Below are 17,338 nucleotides of genomic sequence, written 5' to 3'. Positions count from 1 at the left end.
TCGGTATGTCCTGAGGGTGTAAAGGAATTGTAAAAAAACAATCTTTTAAATCAACAATCAGAATGTCCCACCCCATAGGTATCATTGTAGGCGAGGGCATTCCAGGTTGCAGTGCCCCCATGCTTTCCATCACAGCATTAATCTTTCTGAGGTTGTGTAACAACCTCCATGCCCCTGACCTTTTATTGGTCATGATGCCTTAAATGCTGATAAAAATTTGAGACACAGACACACAGTATAGGAAAAGGGCATTACCTTGGTTTAATAGGATTACAGGTGCACCACGACGACTCGAGCCCCGACGATATCCCTCGTATACAATTTATGGACCCCCTAGATTAGCATACTTATCTAAAAGTCTCCAATGAGAAGTCTAACAAATGAAGTAATTGCCCCCTTATTAAAATCACCTCCCCCCAAAAGGGTTACAACTTAGTTTACAAAAATATGTTTCAGTGATGGGGCTCTGTTCAAGGTTGGTGCCTCATGCTCTTGAGATTGTGGGGATGTTTCGTCTTCTCCAAAGAATTCTGAACAGGGCAAGGGTACAAGGGTTATAAACATGTAGGGTTGAGATACAGGGAGTGAAAAGCACAGGAATGGGAAAGGGTAAAAGGATATATAAAAAGAGTGTAAAAGTATAATGAAAAAGGACAAAAAACCATCAGGCATCAGTCACAAAACCAAATGTGTTCCAAGGATTTGTGGAAGGCTCAATATGTCCCTGTGCCAATTGTTTTTGAACCAAATTTTGAAGGGCAGATAGCTTTTCTTTGTCCAGGGGCCACTGATCAACCCACACAGGTTGGTCAGTGAGCCATCACAATGGCAGTGTAGGGTTGATGCCCTTCTTCACAGTGACCCCTATTAAAAATCCACCCCAATCCTCACCCCCCAGGCTGCTAGCACATCCTGTCCCCAGAGGTTCAATGGTGCTGTGGCAACATAGGGTTGAACCGCGGCCATCTGTCCTTCCTCATTTTTGACAGGTATAGGTTTTGTGCTTAAGTAACTTTGTGTTGTTCCTCCCAATCCTGCGATGGCTGACCCCACAGGAGTCAGAGGCCACACAGGAGGCCACACAGAAAAAGAAACAATGGAGATGTCAGCACCTGTATCAATCAAACCTCAAAGCCAAATGTGCGAGGGGCTGGCACCAGGCAGCATGAGGGTACACATCGTGTGGCCACTGTCCAGAGATGCTTTTGGCCCAGAAAACCTGCAGTGTTCTGGTGGATCTGAACGCTCCATCCCTACAAACTCGTTATTCTGTTATGGGAACACATGACTTAAAAGGCACAAGTTGAGTAATATGAGTCTTTTCTGAAATTGTAACTGGAGGTGTAGGAGTAGAAACCATGGCATAAATTTGTCAATTCGTCCCGTAAAATCAGCATCAATAACCCCAGGATGCACAAAGATCCCCTGAAGAGTGGCACTTGATCTGCCCACAAGCAATGCACTAAGTCCCAGGCCTAAAGGCCCACAAGCATTCAAGGGAACTTTGTGTACTTGGCAAGAGTTCAAAGTTGTTGTTGCTGTGGTAACATCCACGCCAGCTGCTCCTTTTGTGCTCCCGCTAAGTTGATTGAATAAGACTGCATTGGCAGCATGGCCTAAGTTGGCAGCATGCCCTGAGGAAGTGCTTGTGTCTGTGCGCTCCTCCTCTTTGCGCTCCTTTTCCTGTTTCCTGAGCTTCCCAGAAATTGGCCATTAGCATGGAATTTAGATTTACACTGTTTTGCATAATGACCAGGTTTCCCACATCTCTTACAAAGGGGAAGTCCTGCATCTCCAGTCCATTTCTGCTTCTGTTTACATTCAGCTTTCATGTGCCCTGGCTGTCCGCATGCAAAGTATTTACGAGGCGGTCGTAAAACAGCTGCTAAAGCAGACATTTTATGTTCCACAGACCCAACCTTAGAATGAGCTGTAACCATTTCTGTTAATGAACGGTCTCCTGGGAGGCTATTGATCACCGTTCTACAATCATTTGCATTGTCCCTAACCAGCTGTTTACACAACATCTGTCGCAAGTCATCATTCTCAACCTCTTTCTCTGGAGCTGCTGATGCCTGATGGTTTTTTGTCCTTTCTCTTTATACTCTTTTTATACCCTTTTTATATACTTTTTACCCTTTCCCATTCCTGTACTTTTCACTCCCTGTATCTTAGCCCCACATGTTTATAACCCTTGTACTCTAGCCTAGTTCAGAATTCCTTGGAGAAGACGAAACATCCCCACAATCTCAAGAACGTGAGGCACTAACCTTGAATGGAGCCTCATCTCTGGAACATGTTGTTGTAAACTAAGTTGTAGCCTTTTTGGGGGAGAGATAATTAGAATAAGGGGGCAATTACTTCATTTGTTAGGTTTCTTATTGGGGAATTTTAGATAGGTATACTAATTGGTGAGGTCCATAAAATTGTAAACGCGTTGTACCCGGGGGCTTTTTTCGTCGTGGTTCCACCTTTGACGAGGGAGCACCTGGGATCCTATTAAACCAAGGTAAAACCCTTTTTCCCTATACTGCGGTGTCTGCGTCTTATTTTTACCAGCTTTTTAGGCATCAGTTCTGGCAAGCCAGCCAGGAGCAGAGGGGACCCCGAGTTTCAATTCTGGACCAAGAAACACCCCACTGCACCCCCCCCCGGCACTATACGGGAGGGAAGCGGCGGTCCAGGATTGAAAAAAACAGGGAGTTTCCGAAAAACCTACCACAGAAACACAGCAGGAGAGTTAAGATTAAAAGGGTTTTTACGGGTTTATTGCTAGCTAGCATCTGGGGGAGATCTCCATCTGGGCGAGAGAGTGGCCAGAAGGACCATAAAAGAGGAGTTTTTACAACCTACTCTGCTCCTGCAGAGGGGCTGTGAGGAGAAGGGGATGCTCTTCGTTATTACTCACAGGAGCCACTACGTAGTGGCTCACAGGGGGGTCGTAGCACAGAGGGAGCTGTGGCCCATGGGTTGGGGATGTGGGTTCAAATACCAAAGGGTGGTAGTTCGAATCTCACCGTGAGTTTAAGCTGCACGCGTGCTATTTTAAGCTTGCTTTCTTTACTCTGCTGGAGCGTGAGAACCGCGGGTTCATTTCTCGCACCAGTCTTTAGGCTAAGTGCTTTCTTTTCAGCCATTTCTTTTCTGTTCATAAGCAAAACATGAGTGGTACATCTTCTACTAACCCAAAAATCCCAGAGGATTCCCCACTGGGTCTGATCTTAAACTGGCACGACCTAATGGAGACAAACACCCCCCTGTACACGGAAAAATTAACTAGGCTGTCGTTGTGGGTGTAGCCTGTATTAGAACTGAAGGGGGGAAAGAAATGGCCCAATCTAGGTAGTTTAGAAGACCAATTAATCACAAAACTATTGGTAGAGCTTCGAGTCCAAAGCAAGTTTGAGTTAAAGTATGCAAAGTTGTTTTCTATATTCTTGAATCAAGAGGAAGTGTGCAAACAAATGAAAAAAGACTGCCTGCCTTGCAGGAAAGAATATCTTACCCCTTGTCGCTACAGAAGCCAGCCGGACTGGAGGAGGTGGTGGGAGGCTGGCTCCATCCTCCGCCACTGCCGGCAGCCCCTCTCCCTGCCCCGGGCCGATACGGCACTGGGGGAGGGGGATCGGTGGCCACCGTCGGCTCCCCTCCCCCCTGCCACGGTAGGGCTAGGGATGGGAGATGGGTGGCCATTGCCCCCTCCACAGCCACCCTCTCTGTGCCGCCCTGAGGGCGGAGACAGGGGAGAAGCAGGGCCAGGCCGGTTACCACCAGCCCACCGCACTGAGGGCGGAGGCAGGGGCGGAGCAGGGGCGGAGCAGGGGCGGAGCAGGGGCGGATCGATCACCGTCCACTCGCCGCACTAAGGGTGGAGGCAGGGGGGCCACGGAGGCAGGTCCAGGCGGGGAAAGAAGTGCATCTGCTGTTGTACCTGACCTTTCCAAAATTAGGAAAGGAGGGAGCGGAAAGCAGCAGCTGGCTTGCCGCGCGGTCAGTGACGGAGCTGAAGGAAAAATAACTGCAATTAAATCCAGCCAAATGAATTCAGTGCAAATAGCTCCAAGGAGGAAGAGACAAGAACGGAGGCTGTAACCACAGCAGCCAGCGGGCTTACCAAGAACAAGAGGGGAAAGGTAACCTGAGAGGCTATAAGAGTTGCTAGTCCAGTAGCTGAACACACCAGATCTAAAAGAGATGAACCAAAAAAGAAAGAGGCTGTCCTAGAAGCACCTTTGGGGCAGGCTGAGAAGAAACTGAGTCGAGGTATTATAAAAGTAACCAGTGCCACAGGAATAAGTAAAACACGGCCTTTCTTCCAACCTTTAAAATTTAAACTGAAAAAATCCATTCTGCCAGTAAAAAAAGATGATAGTAAAAGTTACAAATTAGTGCAAGATTTAAAGGCAATTAACAAAACCACAGAGGACATAAAGGACATAGATTCAGTTGTGCCAAACCCCTACATTTTTCAGACCACACCGACAAATGAACTAGAGAGGTTCAGAGTTTTAAATCTCAAGGATGCCTTTTCCTGGATTTCTATAAAGAAAAGTAGTCAAAAACTCTTTACATCTGAGTAAAAAAATCCTGAAACAAGAGGAGAGACTCAGCTCACCTGGACAGAGTTACTCCAAGGGTTCAAGAACAGCCCAACTATATTTGAACATCAGCTGTCAAATGAACTAGAGGACTAGAGAAAACAAGAAAAAACTTTATATAAAGCCCTTAAGGCGGCTAAAAAAGGAACCATCAACTGGACAGAGAAAGCAAAATCTGCATTTAACCAACTAAAACATTCCTTAATATCTGCTCCAGGTTTAGGGCTGCTGCCGAGAAACGGAGGCTTGACAATCCAATATGGGTTTACTACAAGCTTCAGTTTATTGATCTACAGTATACAGTTTTATAGTGTAGTTAACTAGATCATGCATATTCTGTAATCGTACAATATTATTGGTTATATACTTCCACGCCCTAAGTTTGGCTACTTGCCTTAACATGTATCTATGTTTATCTATAATGCCTGATTTCTGCATATTTGTTACCAATTAACGCATTCTCGACGGCTCCCACCACCTCTATGTTGCAGCCAAGGTTATGGTGTCATAGATCGCTGATTGGACGCAGGTATCTAATTAATAGTTGACTGAATATGGCTATTGTTAAAAAGCGGCTTGTTAAGAAGCAATCTATCTACGTCGGCGTGCCCCTTCTCTAGAAGCCAGCTTTCCACAGGCTGCCAGACATAACTAAAACCTTTGGACTTTTTACATACAAACAGCAGAATGTTACTCTAGAAGTACTGGCACAGCACCTTGGAAATCAGCAAAGAACTGTGGCCTGTTTCTCAAAACAACTAGACAATGTTAGACAAGGGTGGCCTGGGTGTCTGAAAGCTGTGGCAACAACTGTCATCCTAATACAGGAAGCTTAAAAATTCACCCTTGGGCAGCACATCGTCATGTATATACCCCACACCATGATCTCTGGCCTGGAGCAAAAAGGGGGACACGATGTCAACCTAAAAACAATATCTGTTGTAAACCCTGCAATGTTTTTGTCATCCACATTACTTAATGACCTGCCTGAGCATGACTGTTTGCAAACAACAGAAGAGACCTATTCCAGCAGACCAGACCTGAAAGATGTACCTCTGAAGAAGCCAGTTTGAAAACTGATCGCACTGACCAGAGCTCTAGAACTGAGCGAAGGAAAGGAAGTAAACATATGGACTTATTCCAAATATGCCTTCAGTGTTGTTCATGCCCACAGAGCTATCTAGGAAGAACGTAGCCTGCTGACTGCTCAAGGAAATAGCATCAAGCATACAAAACAAACCCTTGCACTCCTGCAGAGCACCTGGAAGCCTATAGAAGTAGCTGTCCTTCATTGCAGAAGTCATTAAAAAGGAAAGACAACTCCTGAAGTAAGAAATTCCTTTGCTGACGAAATAGCAAGAAGGATAGCCAAAAAAAGCATTTTTGCAGTAGTGCCACAGACAGAAGTAGATCTAACAGAGTCTACACCAAAATATGATCAAAGTGACCAAAAGTTAATTAAATTTCTTAAGGCTGAAATTAAAGAAGGTGAGTAAACTGTTACACTGATAAGCCAGGTTGTAGTCCCACCCCCGATCCTTCGAGAAATAGCACAGAAAGAACATAAGAGTTCACACTAGAGAACAGAAAACCTTTTAAAACATCTAAAAAAAGTAGTAATAAAAAGAAGAAGAACTGATATTGTGCAATCTCTAACAAGCAAGTGTGAAACTTGTTGCAAAAACAACCCTGACACAAGCAAGAGAGTAGAGTTAAGAGTAACCAAGGCAGGGCATCTCCCAGGAGATTACTGGCAAATAAATTTTACTGAAATATAATGTAAGGAAGGATATGAATATGTACAGGTATTAGTTAATGTGTTCAATGAATGGCCTGGAGCTTATCCCTGTTGCACCGGTGCAGTGGGAGAAATGGTGAAAGCCTTGCTCGACCATGTAATTCCGGGGTTTAGAGTTCCTTTAGGAATGTCATCAGATAAGGAACCACATTTTGTTGCAACAGTAATCGGAGAAGTTAGCAAGATTCTGGAACTTACTTGGGACCTGCACACACCATACAGGCCCCAAGCAAGTAGCAAGGTTGAATGTATGAATAGAACCCTCAAGGCCCAGATTGGTAAGATTTGTCAAGAAACATCTATGACATGGGTTCAGGCTTTGCCTATAGCCTTACTGAGGGTCCACATGCAACCAAGGTAGAAAGACAATATAAGTCCCTATGGAAGCCTATATGGCAAACCATATCAGGTTCCACACATTCCAGAGAAAATTCACATGAAGGGAAAAATTAGTTTACAGAAATACTTAACAGCCTGTCCTGGATTAATGATAAAACTCTCTCTCCTCTGAGAGCGAAGGGCTCTGACACCCCCTCCCCCACTCACAACAGAATTTCTTAGATGGAAGTGAAGAAAAAAACTATTTCTTTAATAAAACCACGCAGAGTGCCCTGCAAGGCACAGGGGAAGGGGAAAACCAAGGGGGAAAAGAGTTATTAAACCTAAACCTGATTAAGAAAAGTCCTTTTCCTCAGATGCAGCTTTTCCCCTCCTCGCCCCCCTTGGGGGCTGGGCGGAGCTCCCCGAGAGCTCTGCTGTCCTCTGGCTCCCTTGGGTTCTCAGGCGACAAAGCAGATTGAAGAAAAGGTGTCCAAACAAAGAAAAAATGAAGAAAAAAAAAGAAGGAAAAAACCCAGGAACAGAGCCCACTCCGAACAGCCGTCCCAGCGCGCAGTCTCTGCCGAGTGAAAGAATCCTCCCCTCCTCCTCCTCGCTCCCCCTGCAGCAAGCCTTGGGGAAAAAGTTTTCAAAACAACCCGCATTTCTCTCTGTGGCTGAACATAGTTAAAGTGACAGGACCACATTTTTTTGAGCATATAAGCCAACGATAGGGAATAAAGGATTATCATAACATCACTCCAAGACATTCCACCCCTTATTCCATAGCGTTGGCTTAAAGCCCACCCTAACATCTTCCCACTCTAAACACACTCATATATATACATATATACATATATACATATATACATATATGCATATATGCATATATGCATATATACACATAACTATGTACAAATAATGTCATTCAGTAAATGGTGATATGTTGCCATCCCAACCTTACATGTGGCCCTCACCCAAAATTAAATTTCCCTGAGGGACACATCGTGTTTCTCCATCTTCCTGCATTATCCACCAAGTACACCCTGGTCCCTGAGCAAAGACAACCCCACAGATGGGTTTGTCTTTATGTGAGGCAGAATCAATCCAGACAGTTTTCCCTAACAAGCCTCTGGCATGTACTGTTGGAACTTTGTCTCCATCCACTGTATGTAGAAGCTCAGATTGGGCAGGACCTGCTCGGTTGATGGAGCCTCGGGTATTGACTAATCAGGTGGCCTCTGCTAAATGTCGCTCCCAATTCTTATAAGTTCCCCCACCCAGTGCTTTTAGGGTGGTTTTTAACAGTCCATTATACCGTTCCACTTTGCCAACAGCAGGTGCATGATAAGGAATGTGGTACACCCACTCAATGCCATGGTCTCTAGCCCAGTTGTTTATGAGGCTATTTTTAAAATGAGTTCTGTTATCTGACTCAGTTCTCTCAGGGGTACCATGCCTCCACAGGACTTGGTTTTCAAGGCCCAGGATGGTGTTACGAGCAGTGGCATGAGGCACAGGGTAGGTTTCCAGCCACCCAGTGGTGGCTTCTACCATTGTGAGCACATAGCGCTTGCCATGACGGGTTTGAGGCAGTGTGATGTAATCAATCTGCCAGGCCTCACCATACTTGTATTTTGACCACCTTCTACCATACCACAGGGGTTTCACCCGCTTGGCTTGCTTGATGGCAGCACACGTTTCACAATCATGGATAACTTGAGAAATGCAGTCCATGGCTCGATCCACCCCTCGGTCTCGTGCCCACTTATAGGTGGCATCTCTGCCCTGATGGCCTGAGGCATCATGGGCCCATCGAGCTAGGAATAAATCCCCCTTATGCTGCCAATCCAAGTCTTCCTGGGACACCGTTATCTTTGCAGCCTGATCTACCTGTTTGTTGTTTCGGTGCTCCTCACTGGCTCGACTCTTGGGGACATGGGCGTCTACATGACAGACCTTCACAGGTAGTTTCTCTGCCTGGCTAGAGATGTCTTTCCACTCTTCAGCTGCCCAAATTGGTTTTCCCCTACGCTGCCAACCAGCCTTCTTCCACTTTTCCAGCCAACCCCATAGAGCATTGGCTACCATCCATGAATCAGTGTAGAGGTAGAGCTTTGGCCATTTCTCTCTTTCAGCAATGTCCAGGGCTAACTGGATGGCTTTGAGCTCAGCGAATTGACTCGATCCACCCTCTTCTTCCTTAGCTTCTGCAACCCGTCATGTGGGGCTCCACACAGCTGCTTTCCATTTTCGTTTTGTCCCTACAAGACGACAGGAACCATCAGTGAAAAGAGCGTAGCGTGTTTCGTCTGCTGGCAGTTGGTTGTATGGTGGAGCTTCCTCTGCACAGGTCACCTGTTCCAGCTCCTCCTCCTCAATCAGACTAAAATCTTCATCTTCAGGCCAATTTGTAATTATTTCCAAAATCCCAGGGCGATTCAGATTTCCCATACGGGCGCGCTGTGTGAGAAGGGCAATCCATTTACTCCATGTGCCATTGGTGGCATGGTGAGTAGAGGGAACCTCTGCTTTAAACATCCACCCCAGCACCAGTAGTCGAGGTGCCAGGAGGAGTTGTGCTTCTGTGCCAATTACCTCTGAGGCAGCTTGGACTCCTTCGTATGCTGCTAAGATTTCTTTCTCTGTTGGGGTGTAGTTGGCTTCAGACCCTCTGTAACTTCGACTCCAGAATCCCAATGGATGACCCCAAGTTTCACCAGGCACCTTCTGCCAAAGGCTCCAGGACAGACCATGGCTCCCAGCTGCAGAATAAAGCACATTCTTTACTTCTGGCCTTGTCCTGACTGGGCCAAGGGCTACTGCATGAGCAATCTCCTGCTTGATCTGGGTGAAAGCTTGCTGTTGTTCAGGGCCCCAGTGGAAATCATTTTTCTTATGGGTAACCAGGTAGAGAGGGCTCACAATTTGGCTATACTCAGGAATGTGCATTCTCCAAAAGCCTATAGCTCCCAGGAAAGCTTGCGTCTCTTTCTTGTTGGTTGGTGGGGACATTGTGGTGATTTTATTGATGACCTCAGTAGGAATCTGACGCTGTCCACCTTGCCACTTCACTCCTAGGAACTGGATCTCTCGGGCAGGCCCCTTGACTTTGCTCTTTTTTATGGCGAAACCGGCTTCCAGGAGAATCTGGATGATTTCCTTTCCTTTCTCAAATACTTCTTCTGCTGTGTCCCTCCCCACAATGATGTCGTCAATGTATTGCAAATGTTCTGGAGCCCCACCCTTTTCCAATGCAGCCTGGATCAGTCCATGACAAATGGTGGGACTGTGTTTCCACCCCTGAGGCAATCAGTTACACGTGTACTGCACGCCCCTCCAGGTGAAAGCAAACTGAGGTCTGCACTCTGCTGCCAGAGGAACGGAGAAAAATGCATTTGCAATGTCAATAGTGGCATACCACTTTGCTGCCTTGGACTCTAGCTCATACTGGAGCTCCAGCATGTCTGGCACGGCAGCACTCAGAGGTGGAGTCACCTCATTCAAGGCACGATAGTCCACAGTCAATCTCCATTCTCCTTCAGATTTTCGCACAGGCCAGATGGGGCTGTTAAAGAATGAATGGGTCCTGCTGACCACCCCTTGGCTCTCCAGCTCACGGATTAATTTGTGAATGGGAATCACGGCATCACGAGTTGTTCGGTACTGTTGGCGGTGCACAATCGAGGTGGCAATCGGTACTTGTTGCTCTTCCCCTTTGTATTGGTTTGAAAACAAACCAGTGGGAGATCACAAGTCAAGATTGAAAGTAAAAATAAGTGAAATAATACAAGGAAAAGCACTGACAAAGTCAGATACAACCTGACACCCTGTTAGGGTGGTAGTAGTAGTCCAACTGAAGTAGTTCAGTTGAAGCGGTGATCCTGTGAAGGTCTGGTCTCCAGCTGAAGGTCCAGTGGTAGCTCTTGTCCTCTGGGAACCCAGTAGACAGGGCTAGCTCAGGCAGTTCCAAGGCCAGGTTCTATCCAGGTGGGAACACCTGGCTCCTCCCTCCTGGGCAGAGCATCCCACAATGGGATAAGTCCATGAGTCATGTGGTGGGTCCCTGAAGGCCCATTGCCTGTCATGCAGGGTGGGTCATTAGCAGGTGATAACAGCTAACGGCCCACAGCTGGTGGTAATAGAAAACTACATCTATATTGCAACCTAGGACACCCTTTCAGGAGTCCTACTGCAGATGGATTCTCTGACAGTCCAGGCAAGGTGTTCAATTGCTTAATGCCCTCTGTCTCCACAGCAGCTATCCCAAATGCCCACTTGAGTCCCTTTGGGTCTTTGAAATATCCATTTCGGAGGAAGTCTATACCCAAAATACATGGAGCTTCTGGGCCAGTCACAATGGAATGTTCTTTCCACTCTCTGCCAGTAAGGCTCATCTCAGCTTTTACCAGGGTCAAGTCTTGTGATCCTCCTGTCACGCCGGAAATAGAAACAGGTTCTGTCTCCACATGTCGCGATGGGATTATCGTGCATTGTGCACCAGTGTCAACTAAAGCCTCGTATTCTTGTGGCTCTGATGTGCCAGGCTACCAAATCCACACTGTTCAAAAAATACGGTTTTCCCTAGCCTCTACCTTGCTAGAGGCAGGGCCTCTCTAACCATGGTGAGCATTCGTCTTAGAGGTTCCTTCAAGGGACTCAGACATGTTGACTGGAGCCACTTCCCTTCTGGTGGAGTTCCCTGAGTCTTGCTCTCCTTCAATTCACGCACTCGTCGTGCCAGGACAGTAGTGGGTTGTCCATCCCACCTGTTCATGTTTTCTCCACTGTCACACAGGAAATACCACAACTCACGTCAAGGGATATATCCAGTTCTCCTAGCTGAGGAGCGTCTGCATGGGGTAACAGAACCTCTGATCTGTACTGCCAAAATTTGGAGAAGGCTGTCTTTAATCTCTTTACTGAGTTTCTCATGATTTTCCTCTATCTTATTTTCTAGTTTCTGCAGATTTGTTTCCACAGCTGAGATTCTTGCATTCATTGGGCTATGCACGACATCTGCATACGCTCGGAGCTTCCTTGTCATATCACGCACAGTCTCATGCCCGTCATCTCGCTTCATAATTGCTAAAGCAGAGGCATACTCTGATGGCCCAAGCTTTAGGAGTTTCCACCACATCACAGGTGTACATTCTATCCTATCTGGGTCCATAATCGGATCTGGGTTTGCTATGTCCTCTGAGAAGACAATTTCTACCACCGCCATTTCTCTCAAGCATTGAATCCCTTGTTCTATGGTTCTCCACTGGGTTTGTTGTGAATAGAGATCATCGGGATGTAGGTATCTTTCCCTCTCACCTCTGATAGCTCGTCTCCAGAGGCTGCTGCAGTCAGGCCCATCTCGTATAGTTTGGTTGATATCTGGGTCACGTGACACAGTCCCTAAATGCCTTGCCTCAGTAGGATCTAGAAGTGTAACATCACCTGCGGCATCCCAAAGACGGACTAACCAACTAATTGCAGATTCATCATCTCGTTGGACATAATCTTTTCTTAGGCTGTGAAGGTCTCTCACATTCATGGATTCAACAATGACCTCTGACTCAGTTGCTGACCTTGAGGATCCCTCCCCACTGTCATCTGAGCGATCAGTCTTGACTTGGGCTTTCCTGCTTCTCGTAACAGGAGCAACTGCCACTGGCTTAGGCTCCTTTACTTCCTGTTCTATAATATCCGACAGTGTACAATAAGCATATGCCAGGGCCTAACATATTGCACTGCAGTTGTCTCTGCACTTCTCTTTCAGATACTTCCCCACCTCAGCTGGTCTCGGGATTTGTCCAGGGGGAAATTCCCAATCTATTGGGTCAGAGAATTTCTTTAAAGTTTTACCTATGTCCTCCCATACTCCACACCATTCAAATTTCCTCACATCTGGATTAGGTGCCTGCTCCTGCTCAGCCCCTCTGGACTTTTCAGCCTTCATTCTGGTAAAGCTGAACATCATATACATGGAACCTACCAGGTAAAGCACCTGTACTACCAAGTTAATGGTCTCTTTAACATCCAGGGGAAACGGAATATTCTCAAAAGATGATATACCAGATTTAAAGGGAAAGAGATGGGTGAGGAGCCAGGAAGCTTCACCCTCTACTTCTCTAGCAGGTCGGGCAATATTACTAACAAAACTCCAAAACAGGTTACTAAAACTAGAGGAGGAAAGTAACAAGCATGTACATCTTTAACTATTTCCCATACCTTCTTACAGATTGTCAGTATCACACACATTACTATAACAAGCCGGAGTCGTGTCCCTGATTGGTGAAAATTATACATTAGGGACAAGATTGCCCTTACCTGTTGGTAGGGAAACAAACCTATGTGCCAACCAGACAGTATTACATCAAACAACCTCCCATCAAACAGCATAGTGACTACTGATAGCTGTAATTCAATGCAAAGCGTTTAAAACCAGAATGTAATTATTAGGGGTTTTTTTCTTCACTTTCTCTAACCCCACAAAAGGTGTAAAACAGGTAATCAAGGCCCCATGTTGGGCGCCAAAATATTTTCCTGGATTAATGATAAAACTCTCTCTCCTCCGAGAGCGAAGGGCTCTGACACCCCCTCCCCCACTCACAACAGAATTTCTTAGATGGAAGTGAAGAAAAAAACTATTTATTTAATAAAACCATGCAGAGTGCCCTGCAAGGCACAGGGGAAGGGGAAAACCAAGGGGGAAAAGAGTTATTAAACCTAAACCTGATTAAGAAAAGTCCTTTTCCTCAGATGCAGCTTTTCCCCTCCTCGCCCCCCTTGGGGGCTGGGCGGAGCTCCCCGAGAGCTCTGCTGTCCTCTGGCTCCCTTGGGTTCTCAGGCGACAAAGCAGATTGAAGAAAAGGGGTCCAAACAAAGAAAAAAAAAAAAGAAGGAAAAAACCCAGGAACAGAGCCCACTCCGAACAGCTGTCCCAGCACGCAGTCTCTGCCGAGTGAAAGAATCCTCCCCTCCTCCTCCTCGCTCCCCCCACAGCAAGCCTTGGGGAAAAAGTTTTCAAAACAACCCGCATTTCTCTCTGTGGCTGAATGTAGCTAAAGTGACAGGACCACATTTTTTTGAGCATATAAGCCAACGATAGGGAATAAAGGATTATCATAACATCACTCCAAGACACAGCCTTAAGCTCCATTTTGCAGAAGCTCCAGAGATTCGTCGTGCTGTCCAAAGCTATAAGATTGGACACCCCTGCTAACCTATTTCAGCCTAAAAACTAGGTCTACTTCAAATGGTAGACCAGCGACCCCTTCCAAGCTAAGTGGAAGGGACCATTCCAAGTTTTGCTGGCCACCCTCACTTCTGAGAAAGGTTGCTAGGAAAAGATCGTGAATCCACTACTCCAAAATGAAGAAAGCTTCTGCCCCTGAGACCATCAAAACAAAGGCTGATGCAAATCAAAATGATGTAGTTTAAATTGTTCTTTACATGTCTGTTATTTGCCCAATTAGTAACCATGACTCAAGGCTCAGCCAAAAGTTACACAAAACTGTGATCCATAAAATATATCCAGAGCTCATAATATGAGCAATTGTTGCACCTGCACCCAGTTACCACCTCTAGATAGATGTGATAACTGGCCATTTAAAATTAAAAAAGTTTAGAAGAAGTTTAGAAAGAGATTCAAATTCTGTGTGAAGTGAGTCCAAAAATTACACCTTAAAATTTGACCATATCTTCCACGCCCTCACTTCATTGTTACCAGACTGGGCCTGAGTAAGAGAAACATTTATTATAGTTGTAATTGTAGTTATTATTTTTAATATAGCTAGTTATATAAACTAGTGCTGTAAGTAGTGTAATGTAGTTTAGAGACTAGACAAGGTAAAGTCTTGTTAGCCTAAAAAAGAGAAGAAATGATGCCTGATGGTTTTTTGTCCTTTCTCTTTATACTCTTTTTATACCCTTTTTATATACTTTTTACCCTTTCCCATTCCTGTACTTTTCACTCCCTGTATCTTAGCCCCACATGTTTATAACCCTTGTACTCTAGCCTAGTTCAGAATTCCTTGGAGAAGACGAAACATCCCCACAATCTCAAGAACGTGAGGCACTAACCTTGAATGGAGCCTCATCTCTGGAACATGTTGTTGTAAACTAAGTTGTAGCCTTTTTGGGGGAGAGATAATTAGAATAAGGGGGCAATTACTTCATTTGTTAGGTTTCTTATTGGGGAATTTTAGATAGGTATACTAATTGGTGAGGTCCATAAAATTGTAAACGCGTTGTACCCGGGGGCTTTTTTCGTCGTGGTTCCACCTTTGACGAGGGAGCACCTGGGATCCTATTAAACCAAGGTAAAACTCTTTTTCCCTATACTGCGGTGTCTGCGTCTTATTTTTACCAGCTTTTTAGGCATCACTGCCGCAACCTTTTCTACAAATTTCAGGAACGGCTCTTTTATCCCCTGCACTATTTTCACATATCGAGGTCTGGGAGAAGCCACTTCTATAGTTTTTAGCAATGCTCCCATACCTATTTTTTGCCCTTGCTCAAGAATTAAAGGATGCCACTGAGCTTGCACATCTGGGTTAGCAAATGCATTTCCCCCCATCAGGCCATCAGTTCCAACTGAGAATCTAGGATCATCCTGCAGCCAACACATATTTTGTAATGCAGCTTTGTCTGCCATGTGTCTCCAATAACTCTCAAAAACTCCAAATTGCACAGGTTGAAACAATACTTGAGCCAGATGCTTAATATCAAAAGGTGCTATTAGATCAGCATTCATCACCCAAATTATTTGCATAACATCAGGGGAACCCCAGACCATACTTAGCAACCCTCATCTGTAAATCCTGAACCACCTTCCATGCAATCACACTATGACTATCTGCTTGGTTAGATCCCGGTGAGGCTTTAAACACTGGATACGCCTGAGCACTTCCCTCTGCATCAGCACTCTGTCTGGCATTCCCTTCTCCGATCACGCCCTCTCCGATCACACCAGTATCAGGCATACCCAGCCTTTCAATCAAATCCCACTCCCCGTACTCAAGAGCCTTTTGTTTGACTAGCTCCCAAAACTGACCAGGCTGTCTCGGCTGCACTGTGACCTGACAAGGAGGCAGTGTCCAGGGTCTGCTTTTCCAAGCTTTGTTAAAACGGCGGTGACTACATTCCTTTTCCCCCAAACACTCCCACCCCATTGCGACAACCGAGACTCCCTGTTTACTTTTTCTTTCCTCCTCAATGTCACTGTCAGTGTCCTCTGGCAGTGGTGGGAATGACCGTGAGAATTGACTCATGAGCTGCTGCACAGATGTTGGAGATGAAGGTGGGGCAGATGGTGGAGAAGGAGGCGGGGGGGGGGCGCAGGGACAGGCAGTGCAGTAAGGTCGACTCTCTGTTCTTTTAACAACATCTCTGCCAGCTGGTCAGCAGGAGAGAGATATACCTGCTGCCGCTGCACAAGCTCTCTAGGAGAAGGATAGGTTGGTGGCACATAATCTTTTGGGGAGAGATATGATCTGTTTGGGGAGAGATCTCACTGTTTTTAACAGGAGCTCTTTGAGCCTCAGGCAGATCAGGAACTGCCCTTTCTGAACAACACCCGTCTCCCCCCTCTGGTTCCATCAAGTCGTTTTCTATAAGAGTTAATTTTATCTCTTCACCAAACTGCCCTTCCTCCTCCTGCTCTTCTCTACATTGTTTTAAAGTGTCTAAAAGCAAGCGCCAGGTTGTTGCTAGCTCCTGTGCGTCTTTGCGCGAAATAGTGTCCCAGAGCTTTTCCCCAACTACCTCCCAGGAACTCATGCTAAAAGCAACACTGTCATCTGCTGAGAAATCATGAGATTTCACCCACAATAGCATATTTCGCAATGCATGGTTTGTTGTGCTGGCACCTGTGTGCTTTAGCAAGGATTTCCATGTAGACAGCACAGTTTTTCCTGGCTGGTTAAATTGTTACCCATGTTAGGGCTGTCCCCAGCGGCTCATCTCAATCTCACCCCAATTAAGGTGTCCACAGTCTGATCCGGATCTCTTGTGCTACGCTGGGCTCTGTCTCTGCGGCATCCACCCTGCCACCCTCCGGGATCCTGCCGGCTCCGTGGCTCCCGTCCCGTTCTCCTCCAGAATCACGTTCTGTAGGTCTCCAGCATCACGTCCGGGGTCACCATTTGACGCGGTAGAGACGGACTTGCAAAGCAAAAAAACACAGCTCCAAGCCAGGAAAAAAGTAGAAGGTAGAGAGAGAGTTTATTGCTACAAGGTTTCTTTTATACTATTTTCTAACATTCGTGCCACATGGCCATTGGCTTTTTACTTGTTTTTGCATAATACTATTGGTCAGTTATTCCTAGTACACAACTTCTGTGGAAAAAGGCCTCCCTATTGCAGGTGTGAATTCCTCCATGTTTTTCTGTCTTGTTGATGAGTTGTTGTCCAGACTTTGTTTTGCTTCTTGTCCACGCCAGGGTTCTCATGGGCATGGGGTTGTTGTCTACATCTTGTTTTTGCTTCTTGCTTCTGTTCATGCTAGGGTTCTCACAGGTAGATTTTTGCTGTTTTTAAGTCAAACCTTGTCAGGCTTTCAGGCCAGCTGTCAGCCTCATCAGGTCCCACAATTGGAATGACAGAATCTTCAACTTCTTTGGGAATTTCTCCA

The 17,338-nt window shown here is 45.9% G+C and overlaps 2 protein-coding genes across 3 annotated transcripts in view; one reads left to right on the top strand and one right to left on the bottom strand.

The window, feature by feature from the left end:
• Positions 1-17,338, top strand: part of LOC146425317 (homer protein homolog 1-like) — a 327,102-nt gene that overhangs the window by 247,099 nt on the left and 62,665 nt on the right. The window lies entirely within an intron of this gene.
• Positions 1,617-15,812, bottom strand: LOC146425319 (endogenous retrovirus group K member 6 Gag polyprotein-like). The gene is made up of 3 exons (XM_085041430.1): positions 15,677-15,812; positions 15,101-15,646; positions 1,617-2,075 (listed from the first exon to the last, which is right to left on the bottom strand). The coding sequence occupies exons 2-3, from the start codon at positions 15,500-15,502 to the stop codon at positions 1,617-1,619; spliced, it is 861 nt and encodes a 286-aa protein (XP_084897556.1). The 5' UTR covers positions 15,503-15,646; positions 15,677-15,812.

The sequence above is a fragment of the Lichenostomus cassidix genome, chromosome W, assembly GCF_008360975.1.
Source record: "Lichenostomus cassidix isolate B80296 chromosome W, HeHo_3.0, whole genome shotgun sequence".
Taxonomy (NCBI): Eukaryota; Metazoa; Chordata; class Aves; order Passeriformes; family Meliphagidae; genus Lichenostomus; species Lichenostomus cassidix.
This window is presented reverse-complemented; position numbering and strand designations above follow the sequence as displayed.

Excerpts from the sequence above, each read along its gene's own strand:
- LOC146425319 (XM_085041430.1), bottom strand. The coding sequence starts at position 15,502 with ATGGTCTGGGGTTCCCCTGATGTTATGCAAATAATTTGGGTGATGAAT. Across the intron at positions 2,076-15,100 it reads TCCTGAAATTTGTAGAAAAG|GCATCAGCAGCTCCAGAGAA; the intron begins GTTGCGGCAGTG and ends AAAAACCATCAG.